We start from the raw sequence: 23959 nt of genomic DNA, 5'->3' as shown, positions 1-23959 counted from the left end.
CAACAATAGCATATAACAGCATATAGTTACGCTATATGCTGTTATATGCTATATGCTGTTCATTCTTTGCTATAGCAAAGAATAAACTTGATAGAATAAGTAAACATATTTTATCCGATGTTAGCACCAAGCTAAAAAGCATTTTGCAATTAACTTAGTAGAATAAAACACAGGCTAAAAAAATAACTTATTAAATTGGTTCGAAAACATCAAAAACAAATATTAAGTCATCAATGGCCGAGTCTCAATTTATGGCCCAGTTAAAATCTCAATTTATAAACATTATTTATACTATTTTATTTATTTTTATGTTCATATTTTTATATATAATAAAATATTTTTTACAGCAAAGAGTCAGACTTTATAATATTGATATAAAGTAACACCATGGGTATGTTCAGAATTGGCATATAACGTGCTTCCAACTCTATTATGTGCTTTTTGTTATTAAAATTAGGAGGAATAAAAAATAATGTAATTGATTATGATATCAAAAAGAAGATTAAAATAAAAAGAAAGTAAATACAGCCAGAAAAAAAAAGAATTACAATTTTTTTTGAAATAAAACTTTGACTCAAAGTTTGAGCTCAAAGTTTGAGCTGATTTGTCAAAATTAAGGAACAACTTTTATACTGAACTTTAATACTTTTGAGCTGTTATAGTTCTTTGATAAAGTTTTTTCATTATTGAGTTGACGAAGCATGTAAAGTTTATATAAAAAGCATTAACAATCCAAAAAAGATACCAAAAAAATCTTTTGTCAGCCTCAATAAAAAATTATTTTGAACTTATTTAATATTGTCAAGAAATAACAAGTCTGTATTGCCTAAGGTTAATATATCAAATATTTTATATAAAAAGTTATAAAAAGTGATTTTTTTAAAGTTATGCCATAATCATAATGCTTTTTGCGGCCGTGGCGCAGTAATTAGAACGCTTGCTTTATAAGCAGGAGATCCAGGTTCGAAACGAGCTCTGGACATATTTTCGGGTCACGGTAAGGAAGGAGGCGTGAACTTCCTGGTTAAATGCACTTCCGCGGTGCTCTCTGACAAGACCGTTAGGACTTCTTGGGGCACCAAAAAATATAAAAAAAAAAAAAAAAATATTTTTATATCCGTTGTCCAAAAGAAATTTTGCCACTTGTTCCGTTGTGTGACGTGAGAAAGTGCTAGTTTTCGATATCTCAATTTATAAGAGCGAATTAATACTAATAAATAATGAATTTGCATTCTTGCTTTTTGATAATATTGTAGAACAATAAACAAATTTTCAGTTTTAACCTATTTTAGGCGTGAATTTATTTAAAAAAGTCTTAACTTATGCTGTAATGTAGTTCGCGGTGATGACAAAAGAAAGTACTACAATTTTGATTGGAATAAAAGAAAGTCATAATAAGTAAAAAAGAAAGTCCTAATGTTTAGTTTTATATATTTCTTGTATATTAAAATCACTAATACACTAAAGATATTTTTCTGACAGAGATTTATTAATTCTACATATAATATAAAATTAAAAACTCCTTTGCATAAATCTACGTATAATTTTACTTAGTTTTAGACTTTTTAGCTGGTTTTTCTTGTTTCTCTTTTAAATTTTCTAGCCGTATTCGCTTTCTTTCCCGTTTCTGAGACTCTTTTTCAGCTTTTTTTCTCTTTCTTTCTTGCTTTTTATCAATTCTCTGTCTTTCTACTTCTTCTTTAGCTCTCTTTTTCTATTCTAAACTAGCAATATATTCGTCTGATGTAATGACTGTTGAAACTTTTGTTGCTTGTTTTGGAACTTTTTTACTCTGAAATTATTCTGGACTAACATTGCCATTTGCTTGCAAAGGTCCTTAAACTGGTGCTAAAGCTGTATCATTATATTCAATTGTTGATTCTGGTTGTGTTAAGTTCTCATTACTTACTAGAATGTCCTCTAATGGCGTTTCTAAAACCATGTTGTTTTCTCGAGTTGTGGGATCAACACCCTCTATTTTGTCCATTTTCTTCTGCCAGTAATAAAATAAGGCTTCTTGTTCTATTGCACCTGTCCAATAGATAAGATTATGATGAGCTCTAAAAGATTTTAATTGGCCATTTGTCATATCAGTTTCTAAATCATTTTTGGATTTATCGATTGGACTTAACAGTTCGGCTATAACCGGAGTTTCAGCGGATTCTATGAGATCCTTTTGAATTTCATTTTCTTGTACACTTAATGGGACTTTTGTAAGATGCAAATTTTCTAGTACAAAAAGACGCAAACCGCAGCATTTAAATCCATTTGGTATTAAAGTTGGATTTTCCTGTGCTTTAGCAATTGCAGTCTGGAGCAGGGGCGCAAATGTCCTTTTTGGTAGAGCAACTCCAAGGTTTTGCATTCTCCATTCTGTAACTATGTCGGTCCAAATATCTCTTGCAACATGAAAGTAAACTCGGTCCAATGGTTGTGCAAAATGGGTGCAATTAGGTGGCAAACAAATGATGACAATACCATTTTCTCTGCAAAATTGTCCCAAATCTAAGGTCAAATGTGATTTGTGGCCATCTGAAAAAAGAATGATTGGCAATAGGACATTATTTTTTCTTAAAAAACCAATGAGAGGTCCAAATATATAATCGTAAAATGTTTACGACATCTTGTAACCTTTGGCTGATTTACCCACAACCCAATCTTTAGGAAAGTCGGCTGCAATTTCTGGTGGAATTCACCTTTCATATGGATACAAAACCAAAAGTGATGCAAAGAAATTACTTACATTTACTGTTATCATAACTGAGAAACTTTCTTTATCACTATTTGCAGTGATGTTATACAACCGTTTGTTTTTTGTCCAATTGCATTTTTAATAGATGGACACAGATCAAAAGATGACTCATCAAGATTCCAAATTCGATTGGGATCCTCAAACACAGATACTAAATCATTTTTATCCATATACTTTGTTAGTTTTTGGAACTACGTTTTAATATCTTGTTTGGAAACAAGTGTTCTATGTTTTGGAAGTGTCTGAGCCTTTCGAATCAAAAGTGTTGAATGTCTCTTGAAAAAATTGCGTGCCCAGCGAGTGCCAATTACTTTTTGGTCAAGATGTATTTGATGTGCTAAAATAGATGCACCCTTAAGAAGAAGTTTGTTTGCGACTGGCATACCAACAATGGCCATATCAATTAGCCAATTTCTAATTTTAACCTCTACGGTTTTATCAAAAATTGTTGGACGCTCTATTTGACTCTTTGCTAGACCTTGTGTTCGTTGAACAAGGGTTGTCTTAGGTATTTTATAAAATTTAGATGCTGCATATACTGCCACTGTCTTCTTTTTTATTTTATCAGATGATTCATTCATATCCTGTTGTGAATATGACTTGTAAGATCTTTTTGGGCCTAAAACCAAAAATTAAATTATTTTTGTAAGGCTAGAATTTTTTTTTGTAAACGGTAAAAAAGAGGAAAAAAGAAAGTCACGTCAAATTTTTCGTAAAAATATTAGTTTTTACGTGTAAATCGATCGTTTTAACATGCAAATTTCAAACTTACCACGTTCATGTGCCATTATTGATCAAAATAGTTTTTAACAACAAGATTTTTACCATAAATAAACTAACTCTTCACCATACAACCTTTGACGCAGTGTTCAATATGGCACCAGCTTATATTGACTATTGACTAAATACTTTGATTGACCGAATTCTCCACCAATCCAGTCATTTTTTTTATGGAAAGTTTCTTTAAAAGCATCTAGTTAAAATGACAAAAAGTATTTTCTCAAAATATTTATTTTATAATATAAAAAATTTATCGTTTTTTACATTAGGACTTTCTTACAGCATAAGACTTTGTTAGGTTTTTGATTCAATAATTTGGATTTCAGAAAAATCACTCAACTGAGCATTCAATTATTAAGATTGTCAACCAAATAACGGAAGATATTGACAAAAGCAAATATACTTTAGAAGTATCTAAAGACTTATCTAAAGCATTCGACACAGTTGACCATTGCAATCCCCCTTGAAAACATTATGCATTATGGTATAAATAATTCAACTTATTCCTAGATTAAAAGCTATCTTACTGATAGGAAGCAACATGTTTATAATGTACAATCCGGAATACTAAGCGTTATATGTGGAGTCCCACAGGGAGCAATTCTTGGTCCACTCCTTTTTTCTTACTTTATATTAAAGACTTTTGTAATGAGTCATTAAAGCTGATCTCAATAATGTTTGCAGACGATACCAATCTCTTTTTCACCAATAACGATATAAAACATTTATATACTGCAATGAATACGGAGTTAACTAAAGTAAATATTTGGTTTAGGACAAATAAACTTTCACTTAATGTTGAAAAAACAAATTATATTCTATTTCATAAAAAAGTACACAAACTAAGCATTCCACTTAAGCTACCCAAACTCTTTTTAAATGATGAAACAATTAAAAAACAAGTAACCATAAAATTCTAAGGAATTCAAGTCGACATAATTTATCCTGGTTTCCCCAGATCAATTATATCCAGCCTAAAATTACTAAAACGATTGGCGTTATGTATCGAGTTCGCCCATACCTTAATATGTTAAGTCTTAAATTGATATATTTTGGACTAATTCAATGTTTCATAAATTATGAAATATATCATGCGCAAGTACGCAACAAACAAAACTCCAAAACATTTAAAGGCTACAAAAACACGCTTTCATATACTCTAAACGCAAACGTGAACATGCAAAACCATTCATAAAAAATATGAAAAAATGATGGATACATTTGAAATAATACCTAATCAACATCTAACTTTTATGTATAGATACTACAGCAACCTCATACCAAAAAACTTTAGCAACAAGTTTGAAAAAATCTAAATGAAAATTATAATCTAAGATTAAATGTAAACAACAATTATAAATTGCCTCGAAAATGTAATAAATTCTCAGGACAGTGTATATCTTATCAAGGACGCAAATTATGGAATGACTGTCAAAAAGAATATAAATTAATAGTGAAGTCCTTAAGTTCGTTTAAGTTTCAAACAAGAAAAGAAATTTTCAAAATGTGATTATAAGAATAACTTACATTTTTAGTATTTGTTTGACTATTTCAACGGTTAATTTTTCTTCGTTTGACTATATTTTTTGTTTTCTGTTTGTTTATTTTTTTTTATTTGATTGTTTTGACTATTTTAACGATAACTTTATACCATTACGATATAGTATTTAATATATTTTTTAAATTTGCTCTGTGAAAAGATTGTGATAATGCAATGTTTTCGGTATTTTCTTTAAGCCCCTCTCTGCTTTAACTTTATTTTAATTATTATGTAATTTTCAGTATTTATTTATGTTTTCTCTTCTATTGTAAACAAACGTGCATTGTAAAAATAATACTTATACTATGTTAAACAGAAAAGAAAAAATTAAAAAAAAATAATAACATTTAATTGTTTTATTGAAATAAGAATCTTTACCTCTACAAGATGGCGCATTTGATTTTTTTGTTTGACCGAATTTTTTTTTATTTTTCAAATCATTGCAATGAAGACCAAAATAGGCATTTTCTACACCTTCTTCTTTTTGCATTTAATCGAGGTGCCAATCCTGCATCGAGAACTAGCCAAACGAATGAGTTGTAGATAAGTGGTTAAAATTTGACATCTTGGAAAGTTCAAAAACTTGTGTTTTGAGTCCCACAAAAAATCTTCATCCACAAAAAAGGATGAGTTATAGGAAAAGCATTACTTGTTATGAATTGCTTGACAAAACCAAACAGTGAAAGGTGAGCTTTCTGTTTAATACGTGCATTGCCTCAATAACGCTATTCATTTACTCTTGCAACAACAAGACATATGCAATTTGTTTTATTTTTTAATTTACTTTAGGTACAGATTGATAAATGATTTTCAAGCTTGGGAAGTCTTTTATGAAAATAAAAACAATGTTGTAAACTATCTTATAGATTATTCAGCGTCTGTACCGTTATTCAGTATAGCAAAATAGCCATTGGTAAAGGTGCAGTTATTATAACTCTCAATTTTCTTGAGTTGTTATGAAATATAATCTGAAATTGGACATCTATTTTAGGTATAAAAAGAAGAATTAGACACAATAAGTATGTTATACTAACTCAGCATATTTCTTTAAATATTGATTCTACTATAAATATATATTCAGAATTGAGTAGGCTAAAGATTCGTAGGCTTCTTATTAAAAAGATATTATTGAGCATTTTTACACTAACTCTGTTAAAATTATAGAGAGCAGTCCAAAATACAAACACTCCCACCACCTCGGTTCAATAAAGCAATTACTACACTGACCAGAGTTTTGCTTTTTCTATTTATTACTTGAAAGTTACTATCATTGCCGAAAATTACTTGCTTGAAAATTACTTGAGAATTTGAGAGAATAGGATGGTCATTGAAAATGTGGAAATATTTGGAAGACCATCCTATTCTCTCAAACTCTCACTACCTTAATGTTAAGAGCCAATCTCTGAAACCTTCAGAAAGGGTTTTCTAACAATTGCATAAAACACCAAAAAAATTTTAATATATTTCAAAAAAATTTCAGAAACATGAAAACTTGTAAAAGTTATGTCTTTTATATAAGACCTAACTTTTACATGCACTTTTCTGCACTTTTTTAATCTTGTTGCTATTTCTCTGTTACTGATCGTGGAGCATGTTTCATACGTTTTATTTGCCATTTTTTTATTTTTGCTTTTTATCCTATTTCTATGTACCTTAACTTCTAAATTACATCAAATTGTAATAAAAGACTTAAAATTTGACAATCAGATCATCATAAACAACTTTATGCAATCTAAAAATTGTAAATTTAATATATAAATTGATGAAATTATTTTTAAACAGTTGGATTGAAAATAAAGTAGAATGGAAATGATGTTTGAAAAAAAAAATTTTCTGCGCCTATTTCTTTTTAAAAGCACTGTAAGTGCAATCCGCATGTCTTTGTTGACTCCCATTCATTCTCCTTGTTCCACATCCTCCCTCTTTGTCCCACTCCTCCCACCCATGACCCACCTCTTCTCCATTCTACTTACGTCTTCCCTCCTTCTCTACTCTTTATATGTTATTTTAACTATCATTTATCGTAAAATTATTGAATCATAATTTTAATAAGTTGTTTTTAAGGATGACGTAAGAGTTCTAGTAGCTTAGATTTATATTTTCTACTAGGTTAATTGTTGGTTCATATAAAAATTTTTTGATTTTTACTAAAATGATTTATAATTTTTATGATAAAATGATCCTTGTTTTTCATAACAATTATTTTATAATGACAAAATAAATGCTTTACTTAAAGCGTTTTTTAAACACTTGATGAGTTTTTATTTGTTTCAAAAAAATCACCTTGAAGTAAACATTTTTCTTTTTTTAATACGTTAATGCTGACGTTAGCCATAACTTAATTAACATGGTCAACAACTTTAGCAGTTTTAAGTAACTGCAATAAACGGGAATTATCAGCCGTAAGTTCAGGGCAATACTCATTAGCATATTCAATTACAGTTTTTCCATCGTTATTTCTAATTGTGGTATCGTAGAGTTTGCCAAATTCTGCTATAATTTCTAATTTCGTTACCGTACTGAGCCACTTTGTTTCTAACAAACAATGTAATGGTGTCTTACCTTCGGCATTTTGTGCATTGATTTTAGCTCCGTGTTTTAGTAGCAAATTTATAGCTTCTTTGCTACCTTCGCAATGAGCTAAATGCATAGGTGTATCACCATCGAACATTGGTTTGTTAACATCAGCTCCATTTGTCAATAACAATTTGACTATTTCCATGTTTATTGGTTGTCCATATAATCCTAAAGAGCATATTAATGGACTTGCTTGGTTTTGATTGTTATTAGGTTTATTAATATCAACTTTTCCTAAAATTAATGCTGATACCATATTAGTATTTCCTTCGAAAACTGCTGTTACTATTGGGGTAGAAGGTAAAAATGGTGCTTGATCAAAATTTGTCCCGTCTGAAGCTAATTTATTTATTTCATCTATGTTATCTTCGACTACAGCCAACCATAACTCAATATTTTTATAATGCTCGCTTGTTAACTCAGCAAGTTTATTGCATATTTCGAATTTAGTTGATAATTCGTTTTTAGGAAGAAATATCAGTGCTAATTTATATTTTTCAATCATTTTAAAAACATGCTCTTCACTTTTGTTACTGTTATCTTGTGACGCAAAGTGAAGATGCAATTTAAAATCTGCAAAGTTTAATTTCTTTAAAGTGAAAGAAAACACTTTATCTACAATCTCTTGTTGTGAAAGATAATATTTTTTGGCAAATAAACAAGCATCGTTTATTAAATTATTTGTAAAAAGCTCCGTGTAAGGATGGTTTTGAAAAACTGATATCATTTGCAAAGCTTGGCTATGATAATTAATCGCTTGATCATATTGTTTTATATCAGAGTAAGCTAACCCTAGATCATTCAAGGTATAAGAAATACTAGGATGAGGTTGACCTTGGTAAATAATATTTTTCATTTTAAGGCTTTTCTCATAATAGTTGATTGCCAACTCGTGCTGCTTTTTATCAGCATAAACTAATCCAAGATTATTTAAAGCATCGGCAAAAGTAAGATGAGTTTCATTTTGGTAAATGAATTTATAAATATTTAAACTTTGCTTATAGTTTTTAATTGCTTGATCATATTCTCCTCTAGTTTTATAAGAAACGCCTAGATTATTTAAGGAAGAAGCAACATTAAGGGCTTGATATTTGTAAATTTGTTTTTTTATCTTTAAACTCTGATCATAGCAGTCAATTGCTCGCTCATACTGTTCCTTAGCACAATAAGCCGCTCCTAAATTATTAAAAATATTAGCAAGAATTTCTTGAGGCTCATCTTGGTAGAGTTGTTTGTTTATTATTAGACTCTGATTGTAATACTCAATTGCTTGATCGAATTTTCCTTTTTTTTGACAAACGTCTCCTAAGTTATATAAAAGATCAGCAATGCAAGAATGAGGATCATCTTGATAAATAAGTTTTTGAATTTGTAGGCTCTCTTCTATGTAGCACACTGCCTCATCGAATCGTTCTAAAAGTATACATAACTTCCATATTTTTTTTAAAGAATCAGCAATATTAGAGTGCTGTTTATTTTTGTATATTTCTTTGTTTATTTTTAGACACTCCTTATAGTAGCTAATTGCTTGGTTATATTGTCCTCTTTTTCGATAAACTTTCCCTAGATTATTTAAAAAACTAGCAACATCCTTGTGAGGTTCACCTTTATAAATTAGTTTTTTTATCTTTAGGCTTTTCTCGTGATAATAATTTGCCCGATCATATTCTTCTTTATCAAGGTATACTAACCCTAGATTATATAAAGAACCCGAAATATTCAACTCGGATTGCATATTGTTAATTCTTTTTTGCATCTTTATGCTCTTTTTATAATAATCGATTGCCAGGTTGTATTCCTTTTTATCAGCACAAAGTAATCCTAGATTATTTAAAGAACAAGCAATAAGAGGGTGATCTGCCTCTTTGTAAATGAGCTTAAGCATCTCTAAACTTTCTTCATACTTTTTAATCGCCTGATTATATTTTCCTTGAAGTCTGTAGACATTTCCAAGGTCGTTTAATGATTCAGCAACACAAGGTTGGTTATGTAACTTGGATTTTTGTATCTTTAGACTTTCCTTAAAGTGTTTAACTGCCGTATTATACTGTCCTATCTTAGAGTAGGCTAATCCTAGACCATTCAAAGAATGGGCAATACTCAGGTGAGGTCGATTTTGGTAAATAAACGTTTTTATCTTAAGGCTTTCCTTAAAGTAGTGAATTGCAGAATCGTATTTCCCCTTATCAGTATAAACTAATCCAATGTTATTCAACGAAACAGAAATATCTGGGTGAGATTCAACTTGAAAGATGAGTTTTCTCATATTTAGGCTCTTTTTATGGTACTCCATAGCTTTTCTACATTGGCCTTTGTTTCTATACACTAATCCTAGATTATTTAAAGAATCGGCAACACTTGGGTGATTTTTATCTTGATAGACAACTTTTTTCATCTTTATACTCTCCTTAAAGTAGTTAACTGCTTTATCAAAATGCTCTTTGGCACAATAAACTAATCCTAGATTATTTAAAGAATATGCAATATCTGGGTGTGGTTTATTTTGATAGATATGATTGTAAATCTCAAAGCTAAGATTGCAGTATTTAAGCGCTGTATCATTTTCACCTTTGGCATGGTAAACTAAGCCTAAGTTATTATATGAGTCAGCAACACTTGGGTTCAGATTAGTTTGATAAAAAATTTTGTAAATATTTAGGCTCTCTCCGTAAAAGTTAACTGCTTGATCATATTGTAAATTACTCTTACAAACTATGCCTTGATTATTCAAAACATCAGCAACATAAGGGTGAGGTTCATTCTTGTATACTAATTGGTAAATCTTTTTACTCTTCTCGTAGCACTTAATAGCTTGATCATATTGTCCGTTAACTCCGTAAACTAATCCTAAATTATTGTAAGTAGAAGCAATATCTGAATGAGGTTCACGTTTGTAAAAAAGTTTCTTTATGCCTATGCTTTTTTTAAACTTTTTTATTGCTTTTTCATATTGACCTTGCTTTCTAAACACTTCTCCAAGATTATTTAAAGAATTAGCAATACTTGAGTGTGGCTCATTTTGATAGATAAATTTGTAAATTTTTAAACTTTCTTTGTTGCATTTAACTGCGTCATTATACTGTCCTTTAGCATTGTGAGCTGTTCCAAGGTTATTTAGACAATCAGCAACACTTGGGTGACGTTCATCTTCGTAAATTTTTTTTGTAATGTTTAAACAATCTATGTAATGCTGAGTAGCCTTATCGTTTTCACCAATTTTTAATAATATGTTTCCTAAATAGTTCTTTATCTTTAAGTTGTCTTTATTGTTTTCATCCTCTAAGGCTTTTTCTAAATTGCTTTGGGCCTCCTTATATTGCGCTAATCTATAATGAATAAAACCCTTAGTAGCATAATCATCATTATAAAACTTACTGTCCTTAAAAAATATTTGTCTGCTTGTACCTAACGATCGATATTGGTCACAGAAACATTTCAATTTATCATACAAAGGTAATGCCGTATAGAAATACTGAAATAACCCTCCTTGTTCTTGTAAGTCTTCTTCAGCTAAATAGAATATTTGTGGAGCTCGTTTTTTCATCTCATACTCAGTTGCAATTGATCTTACAAATATTGACATATCTTCTTTCTGTGCTTTATGGTGGGAGTAGATTTTCAGTCTAATTGTAGTGGCAAATGTTATAGCATTTTTAAGATTAAGTGCTGCATGTGAATTTATTATTCCTTTGTTTGCCAATTTATCTACTAAATCCCAAGCACTTTCTCCTTCAATACCAAAATACAAAGCAAGGTTGTATACCATACGATCAGGTAATCGGTAAATCTCTTGCTTTACTTGGAATAAGCGACCTTCAGTATAAAATAATTCAGGCTCTAATTTATGTATATCGCCTTTAAAAAAAGTTTCTTTCGGTTGCAGAGTCGACGTCGAATGAAGATAATCAATTTCTACTATTCCTTCTTGTAGTATTTTAAAAGCTCTTATTTCACAGTTTAATCTGAGTTTTTGATTTTCTTCATTACCAGCACTTAGCAAAAAGTTTTTAACTCTATTTTTATAATCTTTTACAAGTTCATCATCTCCATACACATAACACACATTTTCTAATATATAAGGCAAGTTCTTATCAACATGACTCGCCCAGTTATTTTCATTATATACAATACTCAGCATCCCGCGTATTGTTTGTATTAGTTCATATTTTTTATCTCTTTCAATTCTTCCAAGAGGCGTTTTACCTCCCAGATCAAAATTAACTGCTACGGGTACTAGATGACTCATATCTAAAAAGTATTTACTAGTAGGAATAATACTTTCTCCTAGATTGATTATTTTGAAGTTTACTAAATGGCTTAGGTTCTTAAAATAGTTCTTAATTTTGGGGTCATCGCTTTTTTTATAATTGCTATTCTGAGTCAAAATAGCAAACTCCAAATCTGAATAAGGGGTCATTTGTTTTAGTGCCATTGAACCAAGCCCTATTACAGCAAATTTGCAAGGTGCATTAATACCTATTTGTTTTACACTCTCATCATATAACTTAGCCAGAAACTTTTTCATTCGATCAGCTATTTCTTCAAACCAATTTTTTGCTGCATTTACGTAAAGTTCTTGATTTTTTTGTTTCTCTTTTTGATCGTTAACATTAATTTGCTTTCGATAAGATTCTACTTCTTTTAGCACTTCGGTGGTTTCGTTTCGCAACTTTGTTAGTAAATTTTTATTTATTTTTGCTTCCTCGTGCACTATGGGAACATCACTTTGGTCTCCACCAATCACTGAAAATATTAGGTTCTGTAAATGAACTAATTGCTTCTCTGGATTTATATTGTTTGAATTAACAAATTCATTTTTAGCTTCAACATTTATTACACTTACGTTGAATTTTTCCGTCAGTATTGCAATTATGTAATGATAAAATACCGCTGCCTCAGTGTAATACTTCAGATCTCCACTTAGCTCTCCTAGTTTGGCGGTTAAATAGCCTAGATCGTTCAGAACTTTTATCAAATCTTTAAGTTCTTCTACTGACTTCTTGTAAGCTAGTTCATGGATCAAAGGTTTATATTGTTCTTTCTCTAACTGTTTTAGTTGAACAATTTTGTTTGTTTGGTTTTCTTCAGATGTTGTTATTTTTTCTATTTCTTCTCGTATTTTATTTATATTAACTTTTGGAACATTTTTTTTTGTGTGAATTCCTATTTCTAGATCAAGTATAGAATTGTCATTTATGTTATTTAGAAGTTGTTCTTTCGAAAGCATTTTTACGTAGCCAAATTTTGCACCTTTAGTTCATCAAAAAAATTTAAATACCCAAAATTTCATTGTGTAAAGTACCCAAATAATAAATATATTGAAATAAAGTTAAAAATCTTTCCATATGTGTTTGTATTTAAAACAGAGTTTTATAATAGACGGCTGTATAATTGCTTTCAGAACTAGAAATTACGCGATATTCAAACCATTAACTTTTAAATTTACGAGACCGATATCTATAGCCAAACTACTGCGTAACAATACGTATTCTTTTTAACTTTTTTTTAAAATTCGCTATTTATGCAGTTTATTTTTACTTGATTTCTTTATAAATTAAAAGAAATGCTGATCTAATCAATCAACTCTACGCGCAACGTAAACAGTAAACGTAAATATTTGCACTAAGTTTGATTAGATGATTTGTTTGAACAGCTCACAGTTTGAAAATCTATAAAGTAGTACTAATAATATATCACAAAAAAATTTGAGGGGCGACTCTAGACATGTAGGAGTTCAAACCAATTGAAATCTTGCAACACCATCTGTGAGACTTTTTCCAACTTTACTTTTTAAGCATATTTTAATAATTTTCGCTTTTGGCAAGTTTTGTTTCTTTAACAGAGCTTGCCAAAAGCGAAATGACCAACAAAAAAAAAATGACCAACCAAACTTCGTTTTACAAAAAATTAATAGCAAAAGAAATATGAATAAATGTTATGCGCAACTTTTTTGTTTTATGCAAGTTTACGCTTCAAGTAGTAGTACGTAAAGTATTTACGCATTTTTACGTTAAATACTTCACGTTCCACAGTGGGCGGAATTTCAAAAAACCTGGCCAAAAGTCAAAAAATGATTATAATTAATGGAAAATTTCTGTAAAGCATTTTTTTGAATCCTTAACTTTGAATTTGTCATAAGTGTACCAAAATTCAATAATGGTAGATCCAAAATGGCGGTGTTTTAAAAACATTAATCATTAGAAATGCTTTTGGGCTTTCGTGTTTAACCAATTAGTTCTAATTCGACATTTAAGTTCAATAGACTAATGTATTATTTACATTACATATATAAACATTATATATAATACCGATATATAATGTATTATGACTGTATTATTATGCCGCAATGTTAAAAAAAAAAAATTGAAAAATTCATTATTTATTCTACTTATTTATTTGTTCAAGGAAAACAAGGAAAACTTGCATCATTTATCATAATTGTTTCATTTATATTACTTTAAAATAAATCACCACTGTCATCTGAATCATTTATTGTCGAAATATTGTTGATAAACTCAATCACAGACGAATGAGTTTCAGAGTTTTCGTTAATCTCCCGAGGTAATAACATTTGTAAAGCTTGAGAAGACAAAGATCTGGTAACTTTTGCATGAGATTTTAAAAGTGAAGATTTATTCAGGATCTGACAAAACCAGAAGTCTGCAATAAACGTCATGCATTGTATTTTTTCTGGAATTTTTCCTGGAGAAATCTTCGTTTCGCGATTCCTGTGCATCCTCAGATAGTTGTCCTATGGGTAGTATTGCTGTTTTTGTTATTAAGGCTCCATGAATAAGTACTTTGTGTACTGTTGTAGGCATGTTGTACCAAGGATACTTTTCAACAAAAAGTAGTGCAGTTTCGGTAGAACAGTTATCGAGTTTGTCTGCGTCTATTGGAAAGCCACTAGATAATACCTGTAAAATTACATGAAACCGACTTATTAGTTCTAAATCCACTCCTAGAATATCAGCAGACACTTGTAAGTTTTTAAAAAATCTTCGAGCTGTATTTCCGTCATTTGTATTACCGTATCCTCGTTTCGGTCGATCAACTATTAACCCTAGCTGCAGCTTAAAAGCATTCTGGATTAACAATTTTTGTTGTAATATTATACTTTTTTCAATGTCAGAACGTGCTTGCCATTTTTTTATTCCAAGTTTATACCCAAGATGCAAAAAACATTCAAAAAAGCGAATCCATGCGTGCAACGTTGATAAACCGTATTCCAATTTTGATTCGTCAACTTTTATTTCTTTAACGAAATTGATATTATTGAATTGACTCGAAGTAGCAGAACACAAATAACACCGCATTGTTGATTTCGTCAATGTTATTGCATTGCAAACTTTTCCGTCAATCATTGTCATAACCAATTTATAATGTATTTAAATTTCTATTTCATGTTGAACAATTTTGAGAGGATCCAGTGATTTAATTTTATCTTCAATATAGTCTCTTTCATTAATGCTTGTATGGACATTTTCGTGAAGAAATTGAAGTCTGATAGGTCGGCAAAATCGAGTAGATGAGGGTGTCCTATTTTTCCATAGAATAATATCTTGACCTAAAACTGAATTTGTACACAAAAGTTGTAATGGTACAAGTGAAGTCAGAAAAACATTTGCATCTGAGTTTCTTCCATCGGCAAATCTCTGTTTATATTCGCTATGACCGGAACCGCCATCAAACCCCCACTTAAGAATTAAAATTAAATTTGATAAAATATTTACATTCAAGGAGTCAATTAACTTTTGTTGAGTTTTTATAATTCTTAAACAAGTGTGATTTAATAAAGATTGCAGTTTTACTTCGGCGCTTATTTCAGTTACCGTTATATCTTCAGGGTAACACATTTTCTTGGCTTCTTTACTTGATTTCTTTATAAATTAAAAGAAATGCTGATCTAATCAATCAACTCTACGCGCAACGTAAACAACAAACGTAAATATTTGCACTAAGTTCGATTAGATGATTTTTTTTAACACCTCACAGTTTGAAAATCTATAAAGAAATACTAATAATATATCACAAAAACATTTGAGGGGCGACTCTAAACATGTAGGAGTTCAAACCAATTGAAATCTTGCAACACTATTTGTGACACTTTTTCCAACTTTACTTTTTAAACATACTTTAGTAATTTTCGCTTTTCGCAAGTTTTGTTTCTTTAACAGAGCTTGCCAAAAGCGAAATGACCAACAAAAAAAAATGACCAACCAAACTTCGTTTTACAAAAAATTAATAGCAAAAGAAATATAAATAAATGTTATGCGCAACTTTTTTGTTTTATGCAAGCTTACGCTTCAAGTAGAAGTACGTAAAGTATTTACGTATTTAAGAGCTGATCGGTAAAGTGTGTAAACAATTTAGTTTAAATCTCTATCCTTTTTATGGAAAGGCAGTGTCTCAACATAATGTAACATTTAAAGTTATCAAAGTTAAAACACCAAATTTAGTAAAAACGCAGACAGTAGGGGAATAGTTTGTATTATCGGCATGAAAAAAGCCAACTGAGTTAACACGACACAACTTTACCTTGATTTAACTTCAAATTAACAATAATACTCGCTTGGTAGTTTATAAAATCTCTTTTTAACATATTTGGCGTAGAATTAGTTTAAATAAATGAGTTGTTTACATGTATTAGACTTTCATTAAATGAAGAAAAACTAAATTAGCTTTTTTTTTACAAACCTTGTAAAGGTTATGATTTGCTTTTAAAATTATCTCCTAATAAATACAACTATTATTAAAAGAGAATCAACTGTTGTTTTTCTAGCAGTGATTATAGATGAAATTTGTCATTTGAACCTCATATAAAGTATATTAAAAGAGAAAACTCAAGAAATATTTCTATATTATATAAAACTAAACCGATTCCTAAAACTAGATCTTTGAAAAAAGTATACTTTTTTTTTGTTCATTGTTTTACTACTGTAATATTGTTTTATTACTGTAGTATGGGACAGTAATAGTCATAGTAAATTTAAAAAACTTTATAGCAAGTAAAAACATGCCTGAAGTATCATTTTCCATTAACAGAGAACTATTCATTGTAAACTTTTTTTGTGGGAACTTAAAACCTTAAAAGCCTATAGTCTTAACAAACACCAAGTTTTACTATTTATATTTAAAATAGAGCATGTTTCCGGCTTTAGTAAAATCTTTCACAAATGCATTGTTTAAAATGAATAATTTTGTTATTATTGGAAAATAATCTATATTACAGTATCAATTTTCAATTAACAACTTTGTTTTTCAATGTTTTAGACTGTTATTAATGGCGTTTCGAAGAGGCTTAGCACGAGTTTATCTTATCTGTTAAACATCATCGCCATTTTTTATTAATCTTCTTTTCTACATCTTTGCTTCCAACAAGACTGCAAGCAACCACTATTACTTTTCTTTTCCAGTAACTTCCACTTCCAGTTGGAAGTTACTGGAAAAGAAAAGATTAGGTTAATTGAGCAAGATAACAATTGACAGACGAATTAAATAATTCCAAATTATATGAATCAGGAAAGCAAGATGAAGAAAGTAAATTCTAAAGAACTGATGTTTGAATAAATAAAACTAGACGAATAAGAGTTTTTGGAGCACTTAGGAGCAGTCATAGTAAAAAGAATGAAGTTTAGTGGATGACACAAGAAACGCTAGCTCTTTAAAGCAGTGCCTATTAAAGTATTTGTAGAAAAGAGAATGAGAAGCAACATTAAAACTATGTGATAAAGGTTGGAGGTTGGCTGCAAGAGCAAGTTCAACTATTATTACGATGCGTTATTAAAATTATGATAAAGTGACACAAATCTTAAATGACAGGACAGAGAAAGATAGACCAAATCTGGGCCAGGGTGAACTAAGAGCAATTAAACGTTTGGAGAAAAATCGGAATATCGTTATAAAGGAAACGGACAAGTGAGGAGGATATGCATTATGGATAGGGGAGAATATGAAAAGAAAATATGAGACCTACTGGAGGACCATGTAACATATGAACTGCTGGAGCACAACCCTATGGCACGTGTCATTAATGAAATACATGATTTAGTTGACCTCTTGAAGATACGGCACATAATCAAAGAATCATTGGCCAATTTTCTAAAACCTTATGACAACTGTCGGACAATTATCTTAAACCTTATGACAACTGCCAGCCTCGTGTACCTTCCAAAGGTACACAAGGCTGGCATAGCAATGAGACCTATTGTCTCTGGGTGTGGTGGCCCAACTGATAAATTCTCAAAATATACATCTAAATACTTACAGAGTTTAGCTACAACACTACCAGTCTATCTTAGGGACAGCACTCACCTAATACAACTTCTTAAACAACAACATATGTCTACGGAGGATTATCTAATGGTCACAGCGGATGTCACCTCACTGTACACCAATAGTGCGCATGAAGATGGTATTGAGGCGGTGAGATACTATCTTAAACAAAATCCCAACCACGAGTTCCCAACTGATCTACCACCTATCCCACCCACAGCCTACTTCACCCTCATGATCCGTAACATCCTGGAAAATAGCACCTTCCAGTATGCCTTGGCCAAGTTAAGAGTATTATTTTCGCTTTAAACTTCAAGAAGTGTACACCATTAGACATTAAACAAAAGAAAAGACTTTGTACACCATTAGACATTAAATACCAAGTGTACACAATTAGACATTAAAAAAAAAGGGAAGAAAAAGACATCAAGAAATGCAAGCTGTGGAACGGATAGAAAGATGTATGCAAAAATGATGATAGCAAATGATAACAGTGAATGCAAAACCAAACGTTTAACTATTTGGAAGAACAAAGCAGAGTGCCTTTACTATATTTTGGATTAAAAACTTATACTAATATATATATATATATATATATATATATATATATATATATATATATATATATATATGTATATATATATATATATATATATATATATATATATATATATATATATATATATATATATATATATATATATATATATACAGGGTGACCACAAAGTATACGCACAGATAAAGAGATTAATAAAAAGCATGTAGAAAGTATTTGGAACACAAATTTTATTTTAAAACATTTATTGAACTATAACAATTATGATTCAAAGATTGAATTCGAATTTTCCTCCATCAGCAAAATAACAGGCCTGTAGGCGTCTCGGGAATGCTTCGACGGTGGCGAGCAAGTAGGCAGGGTTCAGAGAATCCCAAGCTTTCAGTAGTGATTTTTTTAAACTTTCAATATTTTTATGCGGCTTTTGGCATGCCTTTCCTTCTAGGACGCTCCAGACTGAGAAATCCATCGGGTTAAGATCGGGGCTCGATGGCGGCCATTGAGAAAAGTTGATAAAATCATGAAAAGTTGCCGCACAAAGGAGAAACGCGCACCATTCTAAAAAAACCAATTGAACATAGTTTACAAAGTATATAAAGTAAAGTATATAAAGTTTATGACATAATATTAACCAAAAACAACAAATAAATAAGAAAATACATAAGTGCTTTTATGCTTATATTTTCACAAGATGAAACCGTCTCGTGTGCGGATACTTTGTGGTCACCCTGTATATATATATATATATATATATATATATATATATATATATATATATATATATATATATATATATATATATATATATATGTATATATATATATATATATATATATATATATATATATATATATATATATATATATATATATATATATATATATATATATATATATATATATATATATATATATATATATATATATATATTAGGGATATGACTTTTTTGCACCCGACGAGGCCTGTCTCGCAATTCAATGAACTTTTATGTAAAAAGAACGAATAGATGTTTCATTTTGACATATTTTGAAAAAAGGTCACCCCAAAACCAAAAAGTCGAATTTTCAATAGGTACACTTTTGTACAGTAAATGAATATTAAAGGCTGAAGATGTTGTAAGAGTCATACTCCTGTTGTTATTTTATTTATTTATGCAACATGTACTGTGATATAACAAAAAACATTATGTGATATATAATTATACAAGTATTACAAAATTAACAGTATCAAAGCGTCTAGTACAACAATATACATAACTGTCTGTGTCTATAGGCCTACTGTGTTTAGTACATGGGTCACATGATGCTCACGTCTCATAAAGAGTCTAGCGCTTATTACTTAGAATGAATCGAAGTTGCAGTTTGTCTTTCTTTCTGCAGGAAGCATACAGGTCTTGCATCACCTTGATTGCACGTTCAGCTATCTGATTACTTCGTGGTATGTCGATGACGGATGGCTCTTTCTTCCAGTGATTTTTGAATGACTGCAATGCCTTTTTGTAAGGCTTCAATACATCAGATAAATTCTTGAAGTCATTGTACTTTTGACTACTAAACCAATGTTCTGCCCACTCATATGAAATGAACCTGCAAACCTTCTCCAAATTCTTTCTCGCTTCAGGCATAAGAATGAACGCCAGAATGGCGAGAATGGCTCTTGAGTTCCATCTGGCATTGCTCATATTAGGAATGTTCTGAAAGTGAATCAGAGGGAAGTTTCTTTGTTCTTCATAGAACCTAAACACTCTTGTTAAATGGTACAAAAACTTCATATCGTCTCTCCACCCTGATTTATCAAGAATTTCTACAGTTCCATTCACAAACTTATCCTTCAGTTCATCATACTTATTCAACAGTTCAGACACAAATGGGTATTCAATGTTTGGAGATTTGGTATCACCCCCAAATTCTTCGTCCATCACCAGACGGAGAATCCTGTCTAGTACGTGATGCTGACAACCGATAAGTTGTGGTATTGTGACACCCTTTAATTTAAACATACGTTGCAACTTCACAACAACTCCATTTCTCTTCCCAGTATTGACGTTTGTTGTATCAGTAATGATCATCTTAATTGAATTCCACAAATTGTATTCATCAATAAGTTTGGCAATTTTTTCAGCAACAGTTTCAGCTTTGCCATCTTTTAAACGCAGTGCATCAAGTTTCACGTCAGTTCTTTCATTCTGAAGTACAACTACCTGATATTCCTTATCATCTATTCGTTTGCCGTCAAAGTGTAAGGACCACTGTTCCATTTTAAGTTGTTGTATCATTTCTTTTTTTAATTTACCTGCCTCTTTGAATATGGACTTGTAAATTGCTGATTGACTTGGAGTTGGAATATCAATACCTTGTTGTGATAATACATTGCATATTTTAGCAGCTTTCTTTGTGGAAACTCCACTTGATGTAACCATACTTACAGCAAATTTACTTTTGTAGTGCTTTCTAGTTTTTTTCTGAGTGTCCTCATCATCGTCTTTATCACCGTCGTCGTCTTCATCATCTTCACTCTTACTTTTGCAGTTTTCAGATTCAGTACCACTGTCTGTGGTAGACAGGACTTGTGATGTGGAAGGTATTGCTGTTCCAGACTGGACTTTCCTTCTCTTGGAAGGGTGAATGGTTTCTTTACTTGCCACTTGTCCTGTTGAGTACCCCACCTGTCCTTTACACTTTCTTTTTGTAGGTGGTATAGACGTTTATCTTCCGAGGATAACCACTGGCCATTCACTTTCGTGATGTCAAATAATGCATTGAGAACATCATATTTTCCACGCTTGACACATTCATCATAGACCTTCAGCACCTTCATAAGCTTTGCTCTTATCACTTGATCAGACACACGTGGAAAATTCAGTTTATTGTCCCACAATTTTGTAATTTCCTTAGAAATTTGGTCTATTCGTTCTTTTCTTCCTTTAACATATGCTCCGAGAAACTGGTATCTTCCTACGATCTGCAATTGAAGTGGTATTCTGGATTTTTCATCGAGTGAATGTTCTTCTACAGCCACGCTTCCTCTTCTTCTGTGTGACTCTTGAAATCTCACCAAATTTTTAGTCCAAGTCTTCTTGTTCTTTGTTACTGTGGTATGACTTTTCTTGTGAGACATCATATAATATTGTTACGACTTTACGGATAGCTGAGCGTAAATATCCGTTTAATAAAGTCGTTTAATTAATAAAATACTTTAACTGTATAGTAATCCAATTATAGTTCGATAATCCAGTCAATGTTGATAACAGTTCGATAATCCAGTCCGTATCCTAACGATAATGCTACAACTACTTATACTTCGTACACTTACAGCGTCTTTAGTTCGCTACAGTAGTTCCTTATTAGCTCAGTTACACGCAGAGTACTTCATAAAACTATTCACATTATCAACACTGAGCTCTGACAGCAGCTCGCTTATATAATTATTTAGAGCTTCCAGAATGTTCTACTAAGTTCTATAATCTTCTACAGTCTGTTACAGTCGTCTATATCGCCGTGGTAACACAATGACGTCATCACATAACAATTCCAAGTATTTGCCGGCACACGGCCGTTTCGTTGCCATGGTAACGTGTGGCGTTATATTTATAAATTCATAACAAAATAATGACATAAATAGAATTAAGCTGAGAATTAAGCTTAAGATTAAAACATCGGTCAAAAATGAATGTATAAAAATGGTAAATCAAATTTTTATTTTGGGGTGACCTTTTTTTGTTGCAGAAAGCTATTTGGGCCTTTTTTCATGATTTTAGGTAAAAGTTCATCGATTTATGATACAGGAAACATTTTATTTGAAAAAAAATTAAAAAGTCATATCCCTAATATATATATATATATATATATATATATATATATATATATATATATATATATATATATATATATATATATATATATATATATATATATATGTATATATATATATATATATATATACATATATTTATAATATATAGGTATATCTTGAGACAATTTTACCTTGTTTACTGACTGTATTATGTTAATAATACTGTAAGTGAACAAGGTTACATTGTTAATTAAAATACACATGCTCCTATTTCAAAAAATGCAAAAAATGAAATCAAACTATTTCGTCCGAGAAAAAAAATTGATTTCGAATTTTAACATTTTATGAAGAAATGCCGGTTGACATAATTATTGAAAAAAATGATTTTGACTCATTCTAAACTGAAAATACCATCCAAATTGGTCTATATGTAGCCTATTTGAGTGTTTGGAAATTAACTTTTATGCTATTGTGTTTAAAAGTTTATAAAAATCTTTCTTTTTATTAAGAATTTTCACTCATTCCTAAAAAATCTAGTATAAGAATGTTAATATTCAAAGATCCTAAATTTTCAATGCATATTTCTAAACACCTCATTTGTAAGTTCAAAGTAGGGGAAAGGCGCCTATGATGGCATACTTAACTTTGAAGCTTCATTTTTCAGTATCCTGTAGACCATGAACAAAAGTTTTGATATGGATACATTCTTTGTTACATGTAGAACAATAATTACTCCAAGAGTTTTTACCAGTTTTATTTTTATATTAGTTATAAATATTAAAAAAAAAAAAGCCTAAGTATGCCATCATAGGCAACTACTGCTCCTATGATGGCATAGGGGAGGATGGGACTGGTTAGCATCAAGGGTAACTTGATAATTTCATTTGACCTCAGAGTCTTCCCTCAGAAATGCTAGAAATTACGCGTAATCATCCTAATTAACCCTTTTGTGCTATACAGCAGCTGTGTAGAATTTCGCGCATGCGCATAAGAGATATTGCGTTTTATGTGTTTTTTGAACAAATCAACAAATAAAATTTTTTGAACCAATCAACAAATAAAGTTTTTTGAACCAATCAACAAATAAAGTTTTTTGAACCAATCAACAAATAAAATTTTTCAGTGAAGTAAAAGTTGCTTTTTACTTCACTAACAAATATGTTGTTTTTATGAAAGAAAAAAGGTTTTCTCAACTTGTCAATATTGCAACACACCTAACTCGTCAGTATGCCGTCATAGGAAGAAGTCATCATTTTCATTTAAACAAGCTATTTCTGCCTTGTTCAAAAGATAAAATTAAAATAAGTATTCTACTAAATGCACAAAACTTGGAAATTAAATGCATGAAAATTTCATTTCTTCACAGTTGATGATAAAACCACAATCTTAAATATTTAAAGGGATTAAAAATACTACAGTATATCCCAAAATCAATTTTTGTTGATTATAAAAGCAAAATTTGTGCATAAGGGACGCATTTTTATTAAAATTAATGTAAAGTTAGCATAAACATGTTGGTCTAATCACTTTTTTGCCATAACCAATATCTATAAAAATATGACCAGTATGCCATCATTGGCGCTATGCCATCATAGGCGCCTTTCCCCTATAAGTAATTATAACAGGACGGAAATAATGCTTTTTGAATTAAGCTAAAAATGCTAAATTTGTAGTTTGCACAATGTCA

At 30.5% G+C, this 23959-nt stretch overlaps 1 protein-coding gene across 1 annotated transcript; it reads right to left on the bottom strand.

Moving 5' to 3' along the window:
• Positions 1-7368: 7368 nt before the first annotated feature.
• Positions 7369-13604, bottom strand: LOC100206955 (uncharacterized). Its single transcript, XM_065793961.1, has one exon. The coding sequence runs from the start codon at positions 12874-12876 to the stop codon at positions 7411-7413; it is 5466 nt and encodes a 1821-aa protein (XP_065650033.1). The 5' UTR covers positions 12877-13604; the 3' UTR covers positions 7369-7410.
• Positions 13605-23959: the final 10355 nt, after the last annotated feature.

This window comes from Hydra vulgaris, chromosome 03, assembly GCF_038396675.1.
Source record: "Hydra vulgaris chromosome 03, alternate assembly HydraT2T_AEP".
Classification (NCBI taxonomy): Eukaryota; Metazoa; Cnidaria; class Hydrozoa; order Anthoathecata; family Hydridae; genus Hydra; species Hydra vulgaris.
Note: the sequence above shows the minus strand (reverse complement) of the source record. Positions and strands in the feature narration are given on the sequence as shown.